Source organism: Marmota monax, unplaced genomic scaffold, assembly GCF_021218885.2.
Source record: "Marmota monax isolate L192 unplaced genomic scaffold, Marmota_monax_Labrador192_F-V1.1 WCK01_AAM20220418_F8-fsc00171, whole genome shotgun sequence".
NCBI lineage: Eukaryota > Metazoa > Chordata > Mammalia > Rodentia > Sciuridae > Marmota > Marmota monax.
Window position 1 is genome coordinate 485,737 of NW_026694658.1, and position 16,223 is coordinate 501,959.

Sequence of the window (16,223 nt, forward strand, 5' to 3'; positions counted from 1 at the left end):
TGTAATGCATTCTGCTGTCATTTTTTTTAAAACTCCCAAATTTTTCTGAATGACATTAGTATAAGACTATTTGGATAAATTGCTATATCATAGTGGCGCATGCCTGTAATCCCAGCGATTCTCAAGGCTGAAACAGAAGGATTGTGGATTCAAAGCCAGCCTCACCAATAGTAAAGTGCCAAGCAACTCAGTGAGACCCTGTCTCTAAATAAAATACAAAATAGGGCTGGGGATGTGGCTCAGTGGTTGAGTGTCCGAGTTCAATCCCCAGTACCCCCCAAAATAAAATTTAAAAATTGCTATATTATTACTGTGTAATAGTAATATCACAAATTTAGCAGCTGAAAACAACTAACATTTAGTATCTCATAGTTTGTATAAGTCAGAGTATGAGTCTGCATCTGTGGATCCAATAGGCTGCAGATAAAACATTTCAGAGGGCTGTTTCAAGTACTCACAAGACTTTAGTCAGCTGGGGTTAAGGTCTCATCTGAGGCAGAACTTGGAATGAATGTAGCTTCTGCCTCACGTGGTTGTTATCAACATTCAGTTCTTTTGTTAGCTGTCAGGCTGAGGGCTTGAATGTCTGATTGTTGACTATAGTCCATTCTTGGCTCCCTGTCACATAGACCATCCCAGAATAACTTCTCACTTCCTCAAAGTCAGCAAGGGAGAGGATCTCCTAGTAAGATGGGTTATATTCTTATGTAATGTTCTCATGGAAGTGATAACTCATCACCTGAATCTATATTTTCTTGCCCAGAAGCAAGTCATAGATTCTTTCTGTGCCCAAGGGGAAGAGGTACATAAGCAAAAATCCGGGAGGTTGAGATCATAATAACTCCTTAGTATCTGTCTACCATGTTTGCTAAGGAAAATGTTGCCTGTAGAAGGAAATTGATAGCATGATATAATAGGAAAAAATACATTGTATATAGTCATAGAAAAAGGGTATAACAATATATACCAAAGCAATAATAGTCTTTTTCTCTAAAGGTAGAATTTTGAAGTTTTTATTTCTTTATTTCTCTGCTTTTTCCAACATTGTAACATGGAGTGTATTCTTTTTATACTTTTAAAAAGTGATTTAAAAAACAAAATGCTAAAAAGGACTGGTATTAAAGAAGGAGTTAGAATTATGGGTGATTTTTCCTTTTCCCCCTGACCTTTCTTTTTTTCTTTTTTTTTTTAATTTTTTATTGTTGGTTGTTCAAAACATTACAAATTTCTTGACATATCCTATTCCACACTTTGATTCAAGTGGGTTATGAACTCCCACCTTCACCCCATACACAGATTGCAGAATCACATCAGTTACACATCCATTGATTTACATATTGCCATACTAGTGTCTGTTGTGCTCCACTGCCTTTCCCATCCTCCACCCTCCCCCCTCCCCACCTCTCCCCTCCCCTCCCCTCCTCTCTCTCTACCCCCTCCACTGTATAACCCTGAGGGTCTCCTTCCATTTCCATGCAATTTCCCTTCTCTCTCCCTTTCCCTCCCACCTCTCATCCATGTTAAATGTTAATCTTCTTCTCCTACTCTTCGTCCCTACTCTGATCTTAGTTACTCTCCTTATATCAAAGAAGACATTTGGCATTTGTTTTTTAGGGATTGGCTAGCTTCACTTAGCATAATCTGCTCTAATGCCATCCATTTCCCTGCAAATTCTATGATTTTGTCATTTTTTAATGCAGAGTAATACTCCATTGTGTATAAATGCCACATTTTTTTTATCCATTTGTCTATTGAAGGGCATCTAGGTTGGTTCCACAGTCTTGCTATTGTGAACTGTGCTGCTATGAACATCGATGTAGCAGTGTCCCTGTAGCATGCTCTTTTTAGGTCTTTAGGGAATAGACCAAGAAGGGGAATAGCTGGGTCAAATGGTGGCTCCATTCCCAGCTTTCCAAGAAATCTCCATACTGCTTTCCAAATTGGCTGCACCAATCTGCAGTCCCACCAGCAATGTACAAGTGTACCCTTTTCCCCACATCCTCGCCAGCACTTGTTGTTGTTTTACTTCATAATGGCTGCCAATCTTACTGGAGTGAGATGGTATCTTAGGGTGGTTTTGATTTGCATTTCTCTGACTGCTAGAGATGGTGAGCATTTTTTCATGTACTTGTTGATTGACTGTATGTCCTCCTCTGAGAAGTGTCTGTTCAGGTCCTTGGCCCATTTGTTGATTGGGTTGTTTGTTCTCTTATTGTCTAATTTTTGGAGTTCTTTGTATACTCTGGATATTAGGGCTCTATCTGAAGTGTGAGGAGTAAAGATTTGTTCCCAGGGTGTAGGCTCCCTATTTACCTCTCTTATTGTTTCTTTTGCTGAGAAAAAACTTTTTAGTTTGAGTAAGTCCCATTTATTGATTCTAGTTATTAACTTTTGTGCTATGGGTGTCCTATTGAGGAATTTGGAGCCCGACCCCACCGAATGTAGATCGTAGCCAACTTTTTCTTCTATCAGACGGCGTGTCTCTGATTTGATATCAAGCTCCTTGATCCATTTTGAATTCACTTTTGTGCATGGCGAGAGAAAGGGATTCAGTTTCATTTTGTTGCATATGGATTTCCAGTTTTCCCAGCACCATTTGTTGAAGATGCTATCCTTCCTCCATTGCATGCTTTTAGCCCCTTTATCAAATATAAGATAGTTGTAGTTTTGTGGATTGGTTTCTGTGTCCTCTATTCTGTACCATTGGTCCACCCGCCTGTTTTGGTACCAGTACCATGCTGTTTTTGTTACTATTGCTCTGTAGTATAGTTTGAAGTCTGGTATCGCTATACCGCCTGATTCACACTTCCTGCTTAGCATTGTTTTTGCTATTCTGGGTCTTTTATTTTTCCATATGAATTTCATGGTTGCTTTCTCTATTTCTACAAGAAATGCCGTTGGGAATTTGATTGGCATTGCATTAAACCTATAGAGAACTTTTGGTAATATCGCCATTTTGATGATGTTAGTTCTGCCTATCCATGAACAGGGTATATTTTTCCATCTTCTAAGATCTTCTATTTCTCTCTTTAGGGTTCTGTAGTTTTCATTGTATAAGTCTTTTACCTCTTTTGTTAGGTTGATTCCCAAGTATTTTATTTTTTTTGAAGATATTGTGAATGGAGTGGTTGTCCTCATTTCCATTTCAGAGGATTTGTCGCTGATATACAGGAATGCCTTTGATTTATGCGTGTTGATTTTATATCCTGCCACTTTGCTGAATTCATTTAAAAGAAGAACTTAAATTATCACTATTTGCAGATGATATGATTCTATACCTAGCAGACCCAAAAGGCTCTACAAAGAAACTATTAGAGCTAATAAATGAATCCCCCTGACCTTTCTATTATGTTAATTATTGTTTAACAGCTTCATTGAGTATAATTTAGTGTTATTAGGTATGTGAGTTTTAACATATTTATACCATTGTGCAGTCATTGCTATAATCCAGTTTAAGATACAAATTACTTTTACGATTTAAAAAATTGTAAAAGGGAACTATAGATAGGAGAGGGGACTTCATCCTCTGAGACTGGATGGGAACAGGCAAAATTGACAGGTTAAGGATGGTAATACTTAACCCATTTGCATAGTTTAATTTCATGATAATTACTGGAAAAGACAGAAAGATGAATGATTAATGAAAACCATAGTAAGGAATTGAGTTTAGTCATCCCTCAGGTATGTAGGCGATTGGTGCTAATTCCAAAGACTGCAGATATTCAAGTCCCTCATATAAAATAATATTTGCTTATGACCTAACCACATCCCCCCCTATATCTAGATTACCAATAACACCTAATACAGTGTAAATACTACGTAAATAGTAGTTATATTAATATCATTTAGGAATTAATGATAGGGAACAAAGTTTCTACTTTTCAGTACAGATGCAATTTTTCTTTTTCGCCAAAATGTTTTTATTTTCTTTTTGGTACTAGAATTGAGCCCAGGGATACTCTACCACTGAGCTACATTCCCAGCCCTCCAAAATGTTTTATCTGCAGCCCATTGTGGATCCACAGATGCAGAACCTGCAGATATGGAGTACCACTGTGGTCTGTTTGGGGGATAGTTTTTAATTATTTGTGAATATATTCTAGGATAACACCTGTAATTGTAGTTGTGGGGACGAGTAGACGATAGAGAGATACAGGTTATATAATTAGTATGAGCTTTCTTTTTCTATCTCCATAACCTTTTTTTCCTTAGTGTAATGACAGTAAGAAGTTTATTGGTGTAGAACTCTGAACTTTTGTTAGTTGGCAGCAACAGTACCTTTGCAGATTGTGTGTATTTGTGTAAAGGATATAGGTCAGCAATGTTTTTCTCTGTCTAGGACTCTTGAAGTACAGAAAAGACTAAATCATAGTGGAAAAGTTGGATAGATTTGTCTACATAATTTAGTATTTAGCAAATAAAGAAAAAGTTGAAGGGCTGGGGATATAGCTCAGTTGGCAGAGTGCTTGCCTAGCATGCACAAGGCCCTGGGTTCAATCCCCAGCACCACCAAAAAAAAAAAAAAAGAAAAAGTTGAAGACAAATTATAATCTGGAAAAACATTGGCAACAATGTAAGAAAAAGTTACTTTTCAATAGAAAATGAGCAAAAAACATGAACAGGTAGTCCATAAAAGAAGAAATAAGCCAGGTGCAGTAGTGTGTGCTTATAGTCCCAGCTACTTGGGGTGCAGAGGTATGAGGAATTACTTGAACCCAGGAATTCAGGGCCAGCCTAGGCAACACAGCAAAACCATGTTTAAAAAAAAAAAAAAAGAAAGGAAGATTAAGGAAAAAGCAACAAACATGTGAAAAAGAGATTTGGAATCAGTGGTAACCAAATAAAGCAAATCAAAACAGTGGTATGTAGAGGTGTTTAAAAGAAAAAAACTGCTAAAATTAAAAAGATTTTTCATAATATAGGTGGGGCAAATTGGCACCCATATTACAAGCAAAAATCGAAAAATGTGAATAACCTTTGACTTAATAGTTTTACTTCTAGGAAATATCCTGAGGGCATAATTGGATAGCAGTATAAGGATATACATTATTTTAACATTTTTCAAATTTCTAATAACCTATATTTTATCAATAATTTAGTATGTAAATGAATAATGGACTATTCAAATATTAATCATTAAAATATTAAATATTCAATATATGTACACATATAATTACATATATCTCATGTCATTATGTGGATTGATATCACAATATATTGTTAAATTGTGGTTACATGTATAACAGAATATGAACTGGTTATTTCTGAGATGAGATAAAGGGTGGTTTTGATTTTTAAAAATATGTCATTATATCCTGACATTATCTAAATTTTTAAGTAAATTTCCTGCTTCCTCTTCTATAATGAAAAAAGAATGAACTTATTTTAATTTTATGCAACCTATAGGACCCTATATCTTAATTTTAGTGGAATGTTGTTTTTAGTTGAATTTTTATAGAAGAAATTAAATTATTTTAATGTTAAGAACAAGATATACGGAATGTTAATAAATATGGTAAAGATGAACTTTAAACAAGTTTCTTAACAATTCCGAGCCAGAATTTCCTGTAAGGTGGGGTGCTAAAAATACTTATATATAGGATTGCTGAGAGAATTTGTATAAAAAGGACTTAATATTGTTCCTGGAAATGGTAGTTGCTCTGCTATAGTTTTTTTGCCAGTATCGGAATAGAGAGACGTTAGGGGACAAAACTAAAGAAAAATTTCTTTCAAATACTAACTGCCTCCAAATTCCAGATAAACCTTTTTCAGGCACTAATCAGATTCCTCTAACTAACCTTCCCTGTTTAGTTAATTAGCAAACCTTTCAAGTTCTGTTCTCTTCCCATTCTGTACAGTAAGTACTACACTAGGGGAAGGACTTTCTTGTGGTACCATGCAAGTTGAAGGACTAGAACTTTTTCTTAGAATAGAGTAATTTTTACATGGGTCACTGACCGATTCAACCTTGATACAGAGCTTACAAAAACCCTCTAAAGTGAAATGTTTGAGAACTGCTGTTTTGAGTATGAGAGATTCCTAAGTGTATGACAAACTCAGAGCCTCCAATTAAATTGTCCCATTAATGCTGTTTGTTCTATGGTTACTTATGATAGTCCCTGTCCTTTACACAGTTTTGCTATACCATTACATTTTTGAAAACAAATTATGTATTTTGTATTTATTTGTTTACATTTTCAGAATACATTAAGATGGCGGATCACTATGTACCAGTGCCTGGAGGACCAAACAACAACAACTATGCAAATGTGGAATTAATTCTTGATATTGCCAAAAGGATCCCAGTACAAGTAAGAGAGTCTTTTAAAAGCAAATTTCTTTTATAATAAAAAACTTTTTTAAGAACTTTTTTTTACATATATACCAGGGATTGAACCCAGGGGTACTTAAATCATTGAGCTACATCCCCAGCCCTTTTTATTTTTTGAGATGCGGTCTTGCTGAGTTGTGTAGGACCTCACTAAGTTACTGAGACTGGGCACAAACTTGCAATTCTCCTGCTTCAGCCTCCCAAGTCACTGGGGTTATAGGCATGTATTACCAATGTGTGGCACTTTTATAAGAAAAAAATTAAAAAAAAATTTTTAGGTGTAGATGGATACAATATCTTTTATTATTTTATTTATTTTTTACATGGTATTAAGGATCAAACCTAGTGCCTCAGCCATGCGAGGCAAGCTCTACACCACTGAGCTACCATCTCGGCTCATTAGAACTTTTAAAGAATTTTTTTATACAAAGAACTTTATTTATTTATTTATTTATTTATTTATTTGGTAGTTGTAGATGGACAGCATGCGTTGAGGAACTTTTATATAAAGCATCTTTTTTGAAAATTCTTATGTACTTTGATATGGAATAACTAAAACAGACAAGGAGAGATGGAAAGAAGGGAATGTTTAAAAATAAACATAATACAAATAGAAAGTTTGCAAGGGTCTTTCAGAGACTTTGTTATTCTATACATTTCACCTTCAAGTCATCCCAAGTAAGTACAAGTTAGCTAAGAATATCCTATGCATTATGCTCAGCTTAGATTATGATGGTGTTTTAGAAGAAGATTGTTTCTACCTTATCATGTTGTGTTAGGAAATTTAGGGTAAATACCTGAATGCCCATTGAGGAAAAAATTCTAGGCTTATATGGAACAAAGATGGAATTGGGGTGGCCAAAGTAATTGAATATTTGAAATTGGTCATTATTTCTAGAAAAGGTTCTATAGAGCCTAGCTGAAAGGCTATGAATTGAGTTTCCTAAAGACCAACAAGACTAATTGGATTGTAATATCAATTTCAACTTGTTTTTTACCTCTTCAGAGGTTTTGTTACAATGGACTGCTTATTGTTGTTGTGTAAAAAGTTTGCCAACAATCAAGCATAGAACCTGAATTAAGCATAAGTCTGCTATAAAGCTATTGTACTTTTTGCAGTAGAGCTAATCTTAATAGAGAATAATGTAGTTTGTGGTTTTTGTTGTTATTGTTCTTTGTTTGTTTGGTATGAATTTTAAGAATGAATCATGTTGTGTTTTCTTGTAGGCAGTATGGGCTGGCTGGGGTCATGCTTCTGAGAACCCCAAGCTCCCGGAGCTTCTCTTAAAAAATGGCATCGCCTTCATGGGTAACCCTTTGTGATGTACTATTGTTCCTGTTTCCTTTTATTAATTTTGTCCATATTTTACTCTTATTTTCTTCTGTTTGACATGTACTCAGCCCTTTTGTTTTTTATTCAATCAGTGATGCTCAGAATAACCCTTTTTATTTCTTTATTCCCCATTCTTCATTTTTTACACCCTGCTTAGCTCATTTCATCCCGTTTGTGTTTTCTGTCCCTGAGTTCTTTTCCTTGAGGTATGAAAAAGACTGTGCTTTCCAAAGCACATTTTTAAAACGTTCCCACTAACCTTAGAAAAACATGTGAAGGGAAGGACCCATTTTTGAATAGTGAAGAATGTGTGCCCTTAAATATGAATCAACAGCTTTGCATTTAAGAATATAGACTATATTCCTATGGATAAGAGGCATTTTCTTCCAGGAGAGGTTTTATGGCTCAAATAGTTTCTCTCTGTCTCAAGAGAATTTTCATAATACTTAATATGCTTTGTAAACATTATTGCAGATAGATCTCTACTTTGGGTTCACCTAAGACCAAAGATACTATAATGTATCAGATTTGAACCCCAAAACTTTACCATCTTTATTTTAGGATATAGGTTAATTTTTTTTCTTTTTTTTTTTTTTTGTTAATCAGTAAAGATGAATCATAAAAGATGATAAATTTGGTTTATTAGGAATTTAATCCAGCATGTATTTGTGTATATTGAGCTCTCACTGTGCGCAAAAAGCTTACTATATTAAATTCTCTAGAGGGTACAAACATGAGTCAAAAACATAGCAGTCCCCATAATCAAATTTATGATCTCCATGACATGTAATGGGGATAGGGATAAGACAAATACAAAATAATTAAAATACTGGGCAAAATACATGTGCTATAAAAATGAGTCAAAAATGTTACATTTTTTTGTTTTGTTTTTAGGTCCTCCAAGCCAGGCCATGTGGGCTTTGGGGGATAAGATTGCATCTTCCATAGTGGCTCAAACTGCAGGTATCCCAACTCTTCCCTGGAGTGGCAGTGGTAAGAAATTGTTTCTTGGTTGGATTTTTGAAGTGCAGAAAAGCTTAGTAGATTATTTGGGACAATAGCAGGGGGCTTAGTTTGTTTAAAGTGTATTGGGGTTCTTGATAAGAAATATCTTGATATCTCCTAGCTTAATTCATCTGTCATGTATTTTTTGTCATGTCTTAGAAATTTAAACTTAGACGAGGTGCACAGATGATAAATTGGTCTAGAATGATCTTGAGACTTAATTTGAAGAAACTCTGGGAAACACATGTTCTGGGGGTTCAAATCTATTCAGGGTAGGCTAGAATCTTCCTTAGAGGCTGGCTTCTTAAGTGTACTTATACTTTTGGACCATGTGGGCGGTGTCCTGGGTCCCCAGGAAAAACCTAAAGCCCTCTTACTCAAATGTTTACCTATCAGTGCTTTTCTGATGTCAGCCCATAATCTATGGGTGATTTGCTTTGCAAAATACCATTCAACCTCAGTTGCCCTTGATGCAGAAAATGAGGTTAATAGTCAACCTTTCTTTCACGCATGTAGAGAAAGAAATTTTTAAAAAAAATTATTCTTGACAAATCCCATAAACAGTGCCATGTAAATTATTATAGCTGATGACAAAATGAACTTCCCTTTTTTTAGTACTCACCCTCTTGGAGCAGACATACATTAAAACCTCTTTTAAATTGGAATGACCATTGTCTTGAGGCCAGGAGATTTGAACCCTTGTTATTCTGGCTCTCCAGGGGGATTGCCATATCCTCTCCAGACCTGCTAGGTCAAATAGTTTAAAATAAAAGCTTGAATTTGTTCTTGTTTGAATGGAGAGTCTATAGTGTTCCCCTTGTGGCTAAGTACAGGAACATTCAGGGAGCATGAAATCATGACTCTGCTGAGGCCAATAAAACTGCCATTTCCATTTCCAAGGGCTCATAAAGTTTGAATTATTTCTCAGACCTCTGGCCCTAGAGCAGGCCTGAACACACAGATTGAAGGTATTGCCGGGTTGCTGTGAAAAGTCTGTTATGCTTTTTTGTTGTTGTTGCATTTTTATAAGTTGGTCCCCTTTAGCTCTCCTGGTTTCTTCCAGCATAAGAATCCAAATTGCCACCTCATGCTGTGGATACATACTGTTACCTACATGGACTGATCACAGTGTTATGTCCTTTTTTTTTTTCTCACATCTGCTTTCAATTTAGGATAAATATCATAGCATTTAAAGAATATGTAGCAGAAAACTGACATGAATTCTTATAGTTACTCTCTCAAGTCACTTGTCTATTGCAGGTCTTCGTGTGGACTGGCAGGAAAATGATTTTTCAAAACGTATCTTAAATGTTCCACAGGAACTGTATGAAAAAGGTTATGTGAAGGATGTGGATGATGGGCTGAAGGTGAGTTCCTAACTCCAGGGATTGATGCCTTTCAACTGATTGATTATAGTCACAAATATGGTTCATGGTGTGTATCCTTGGTGGTATGAGGGTTGTAAGACCAGGCGTATAGTTTATAAAGTGTAGAGTGAGGAAATGACTTTAAACTTAAATTTAGATTAGTTTTAAGCATGCTATTCATTTGGACAGAACATTGCTTAGGCAATTAAATTGGTATTTTAAGGAAGTACTGTTTCTTCCTCATTCTACCACCTGTTAGATTGAGGGGAATCAGCAAGCCACACACTTCTTTTCTTCTTGAGTTCAGAACCAAGATAAAGTTTAGATGGCTAAGTCAGGTCAAAAGTTTCAACTGTGTTACAATACACTTGATAAAAATGACTTCAGTGTGTAACAGCAATGAGATTTACAAACTGAATGCCAAATTTAACCAGGTTTACTGCCTCACTGGTAACTTGCAGTGCTGAATAACCTCAGGCTTCCTTCTATAGAGATGCCATTTTTATCATTTAGATTATTATATGACTGAGAGCCGAACAAAAGCATATATTTGTGCAATGGACTTATCTCAAAAGGGAAGAGACTGAGCAGTGCATATTTAGTTCTCCTTCTAAATTGACCAGTCACATAATTTATGCTTTTTCCCTTGGGAAGGAGTGAGGGAGGGAGCCAAGAGAGGCTGTATTACTCTATTATCCTTTCACATAAGAAAGGTGAACCCAGGCAAAAGGAGAGAGATCCTTTCTCCAACCTTTTCTTTCCTTATAGTTCTCTCCAGTTTGTTCCTTATGAACTTTTTAGCTAAATGAAAGTATCAGTTATGCCTCTAGGTAGATGATGGAAGAGAGGCCATTTTAGAAAAGCACATTGCTTGAGTTTGACTTGTGGATTATAAATTCAAGAGGAATGCTAAATGTTCAATTAATTTTGCTCTGTTGTGTGCAGTTCAAGTTAAATATCCCATAATCTCCATAATAAGAAAAGTTACTATTTCTAATTCAATTACAAATGCTTTATTCTATTTGCTATAATTTGCAAAAGAATAGAAGTCCTTTTTTCTTTTTTTTCCCTGATTTTAAAATGTAAGCAGAATTTTCTTTTTTTTCTTCTTCTTCTTTTTTTTGGTGGTGGTACATGGACAGCATGCCTTTATTTTATTTGTTTATTTTTATGTGGTGCTAAGGATTGAACCCAGTACCTCCCACATGCTAGGCAAGTGCTCTGCCACTGAGCTATAGCCCCAGACCTATAAGCAGAAATTTCTGGTAGAAAATTTGGAAAGCCAGAGATGATAATAAAACTACCCATAAAGCTACCATCCAAAGATAATGCCTATTAACATAATCATGTAATATCCATGTATTTTCTTCCAGCTTTTTGGTTAATTCATATATTTATATAATCTTTTTTTTTTTTTTTAAGAGAGAGTGAGTGAGAGCACGCTCCAGAGAGAGAGAGAGAGAGAGAGAGAGAGAGAGAGAGAATTTTTCTTTTAATATTTATTTTTTAGTTTTCTGCGGACACAACATCTTTGTTTGTATGTGGTGCTGAGGATCGAACCCGGGCCGCACGCATGCCAGGCGAGCGAGCTACTGCTTGAGCCACATCCCCAGCCCCATTTATATAATCTTTATTAATAAATCCCAATAATTAAAAAATTAGGGTCTTACAATATATATTGTTTTGTAATTCTGGTATTTTTTTCTACTTAATTTTATATATAAACATTTCCCCCATAGCATTAAAATTCTAAAATTCTGTGTATGTACACACACACTGTGTATTAAATCAGGGGTATTTTACCACTGAGCATCATCCTCGGCACTTTTTATTTTGAGGCAGGGTTTCTTGCTAAGTTGTTTATGGTTTTGCTTAGTTGCTGAGGCTGACTTTGAATTTGCAAACCTTCTGCCTCAGGCACATGATATTATAGCATGTGCCACCATACCCAACAAAATTATTATTATTTTGATATCGGGGATTGAACCTAGGAATGCTTTACCCAGCTCTTTTTTTAATGTTTTATTTAGAGACAGGGTCTTGCTAAGTTGCTTATGGTCTCACTAAATTGCTGAGGCTGGCCTTGAACTTGTGATCCTCCTGTCTCAGCCTCCCAAGCCACTGTGATTAGGGGCATGCGCCACTGCGCCCAGCCTTGCCCAGCAAGATTCTAAAATATTTTTAATGGGTGAACTGTGGCTAGAACTTTCTTATATTTTTAACAGGTCTATCTTCTTATTGACTTCCTGTGGGATACCCTCTTCCCTTTCTAATGTCTTTTTAACATTTGTGCTATTTCGTTGATCACCTATCATTGAGTGATTTGAGTTAATCCCACTAATTCTCTTTATATCAGCATAGGAAAGAATAGAGCTAATTAAACTTTGGAAGAGATGGGTTTTTATCACTAATCTGACACAAAATTTAAAATGTTTTTTTTTCTGATGATACAGTTTAGAGATAAAATTTACATTATCTTCATAATGTAGCAAAACCTTAAAAGCCAAGAATAATTTTACAAAGGAATGACTTAGTTATATAAAGATTTTGGTTAACTTTCCCCCAATTTACTTTTTGCCTAAACAGTACAATTCAGTTATCTTCTATATCATTACATATAAAAGTAACCTCATTCCTTCTGATAATTACATAGTATTCTACATAGTGTATGATATATCTAGTTTTAACTATTTCCTTATTTGATGGATAGATAATTTACTTTTCAAAAAATTTTTGAACTGTCACCTGATCAGCCTACTATAAATGTGAAAAGCACATTTAGAGCATGTGTTGAAAAATTAGTTTTCTAATTTTATTATTTTGAGATCTTGTTATTTATATTTTATAAAAAGTTGTATGAGAAAAAGTTTTTGAATACTTGAGAGTTCTTAGTTTTTTTAAAATGTGTGGTTAGAAGCTATGCTGAGACATCAACTTATATTAAATACTTAAAAAAAAATTATGGGTAATGTGTAAATACCTGCATACTATAAGGAAGGTACTCCAACAATATATTTGATACAAATTCATTTCTACCCATCTTCCATTTATAGAATTCTGTGTATTCTAGAATTCATTTATTTGCATTTATATATATGGATATATTAATTTATATACAATCATACATAAATATATATTTCCATTTTGGTTTTGACTTCTATTATGGATTATCCTAGACTGAACCATATAAAATTGCCAATATTCCAGTATTAATCTACAAAAAGATTATTTCTTTTGGTTTAACCTAATACTACAAATATTATTCTGTTAGTTTTTCACCTTGGTATATCTTGAGGTTCTTTCTATTTTAGTACTTCTAGATCTACTAAATAACTGTATTATTAAAGGAGAAAATGCCAGTTTTCTTCTACTCTACTAAATACTACTCTTCCATTTTCCTCTTTCTTCTTAAAGGCAGCAGAGGAAGTTGGATATCCAGTAATGATCAAGGCCTCAGAAGGAGGAGGAGGAAAGGGAATCAGAAAAGTCAACAATGCAGATGACTTCCCTAACCTCTTCAGACAGGTAGAGTGCAAGTTCTTTTTGTTTATTTGAGCTGACATGTACATCAGAGATACACAATTAAACAATGCTGAAATTTGGATGTCCAAAAAATACTTAATTTTTATCTTTGCCTATATCTAATCTAGTCTTTCTCCCTAGCCTTCCACCTGCTTATTAACAGGGAAAATAAAGTTAGTGAAATGTCCAAATCAATTTAAGTTTTATTCATTTAGGTAATTCAAACAGTAGAGTTATTCTTTCTTATATAGGAAGGTAGTTCTTCCCTGCATGGCACATGTGACTCACAGTATCTCATAGTGACAAGGAAAAAAAATCAGTGTCTTTCTGTATTTTTTACCCCTGGTCTGCTGACATAAATCAGCGTTAGGTATGCTGATATGATATTTATCTAGTTGCTCCAACATTGGTCAGACCCAGACTTGCTCATTGGCTTTCCTTACTTCATTTCAAATTTTCTGCAGGCCCCTGTGTTTCTACCATGTGTCCCATGTATCCTGTTGGCCCAGCAGTCTGTGCCTTAGCCTGTGCTGTATGGCTGTCATATGCTCTGCACAGGATCCCTAAGACAGGCCAACATTATGTAGAACTGAGGGTGGCTCAGCAAAGCTCATCCTAGTGTCTCTCTGTCTTACCCTCTGCTTTGTAGTTAAGTTAGTGTGGCCATGGTTGTAGCAGCAACCAAAGGCATGGTATCTTTTTTGTTGGGGGTCGGATTTTGGGAACCAAGGATTGAACCCAGGGGCATTTAACCACTGAGCCACGTCCTCAGCTGCCCCCCTCCTTTTTTTTAATGTTTCATTTTGAGACAAGATAGTGCTAAGTTGCTTAGGGCCTCAGTAGGTTGCTGAGGCTGGCTTTGAACTTGTGATCCTCCTGCCTCAGCACCACCACACCTGGTGACATTGTTGTATCTTTTCAGAATCTTAAACCTTTGCTCTGCCCTCACAGTTAGCCTCATGTACTTAACTTACCTCTTTTTCTCCCACTAATACCCAGAAAAGATGTCAGAAAAAAGGAAAATGGGGTACAAGTTTGGCCTTATCACTCTCTTAGCTTTCCACTTTTTCTTAGTTTTCCTAGCATCTTCTATATTGTACCATCTTTTATTATGTCCTTAATAATGTTTTGTTTGGTTTTGGGGGGCACTCTACCAGCTCTTTTTATTTTTTATTTTGAGACGGTGTCTTGCTAAGTTGTCCAGACTGGTGTTGACTTTGTGATTCTCTTGCCTCACTCAGCCTCTCCAATAGCTGTGAATATAGGTATCTGCTACCATTCTCGACCCTAGCAACCATTTATTTGCTTTCACTCCTCCTTTTTCAAAATCTTTCATCAGCAATTTTTTTTGCTTCACTTTCAAGGGCTAAAGGGAGAAACTCTATGACCTGGGTCTTCCATGATTTGAACTAGATAAAGAAAATGGTAAAAATATTGTCTTACTGCATTATCTCATTTTGAGTGTAAGAAGTTGAATATTACCTCAGTTTTTTTTTCATTACATTCCTTCTATAAATTTTGATTTTAGAGATAGGTCACTGCTTCATGGAGTCTAGAGAGAAGGCCTTTGCTCTTAGAAACAAAACAGAAAACATGGTAATGGTAACTCCTATAAACACTTCAAAACTATTCATTATTGTGCAATTCAATGGTTGAAGAGTCTAGGACACTAAGGAGTGAGTCATTTTATGTGAAAATCCTTAAATTTCAATAATGGTTAGCTAAATAACTCAAACTAGTCCTCCCACTGAGAAGAAACTAAAAACCAAATGATTAAACAAACAAACTCTGTCTTAAGGCATTAAAGACCTTTCAAGACAGGGAAGAATTATGGGAGAAGAAGAAAAAGAGAGATGAACATGGAATTCAAGGCCACTCTTTCCATAAAGAAATATTCTAGAAGAAATAGCTGAAAAGCTAGAGTTTTCAACAGTCTTAAGAGACTAAAAGGCCAAAATATAGACTTCAGGGCTTGCTGAGAATGGGTGCCCAGGGAAAACTCCCACATTTTAGGTTGAGGTTCTGAAGGACTATACCGCAGGAGAAAGGATGAACTGGAAATAGACAAATCCTCTCTGGGACTAAATCTCAGATTCAAAGTACTCAACATTGATTCAAGCAATATGCTTTATGATTATTACTGCTCATAGCCACCACAGGAAGCAAATATGAATCTACTCCAGAGAAAGATAATACCCAGAATCTCAATTTTTTCTATTAATTTTTGTATGGTATATTAAGCCCCCAATTAAAAATAAGCAGTCATAAAATGCCATGATTGAAAATCAAGAAGAAAAGTCAATAGAAACAAAATCCACAGTGGATTTAAATATAAAATTAATCAGACAAGGGCTTTAAAGTAACTGTACTTAACATATCTGAGGAAATTAAAGATAAGATTGAGAATTTGGCAGAGAACTGAAAAACCATAAAGAAGAAACAAATTAAAATCCTAAAACTGAAAAGGCAATAACTAAAATTAAGAAGTCAGTATAGGAATTTAATAGCATATAGGTGCAGTTGAAAAGAGAATTAGTCACTGAAAAATAGATGAGAAGAAATCTTGGACTGAAGTATGAAGAGAGACAAAAGGATGAAAAATACAGAAAAGAGCAATGTGAGATAGTACTTTGCAAGGATGACTGTGATAACTCCTCCCCTCTCT

General features: G+C 35.3%; 1 protein-coding gene across 10 annotated transcripts in view; it reads left to right on the forward strand.

Annotated features, from left to right (window-relative positions):
• The window catches only part of Acaca (acetyl-CoA carboxylase alpha), a 278,427-nt gene that overhangs the window by 98,017 nt on the left and 164,187 nt on the right, over nucleotides 1-16,223 (forward strand). For all 10 annotated transcript variants that reach the window (XM_046423254.2, XM_046423255.2, XM_046423260.2 and 7 more), the window contains 5 exons: nucleotides 6,202-6,311; nucleotides 7,559-7,640; nucleotides 8,559-8,657; nucleotides 9,930-10,036; nucleotides 13,451-13,561. In XM_046423254.2, the coding sequence (XP_046279210.1) occupies nucleotides 6,202-6,311; nucleotides 7,559-7,640; nucleotides 8,559-8,657; nucleotides 9,930-10,036; nucleotides 13,451-13,561 (509 nt within the window). The remainder of the gene's footprint in view (nucleotides 1-6,201; nucleotides 6,312-7,558; nucleotides 7,641-8,558; nucleotides 8,658-9,929; nucleotides 10,037-13,450; nucleotides 13,562-16,223) is intronic.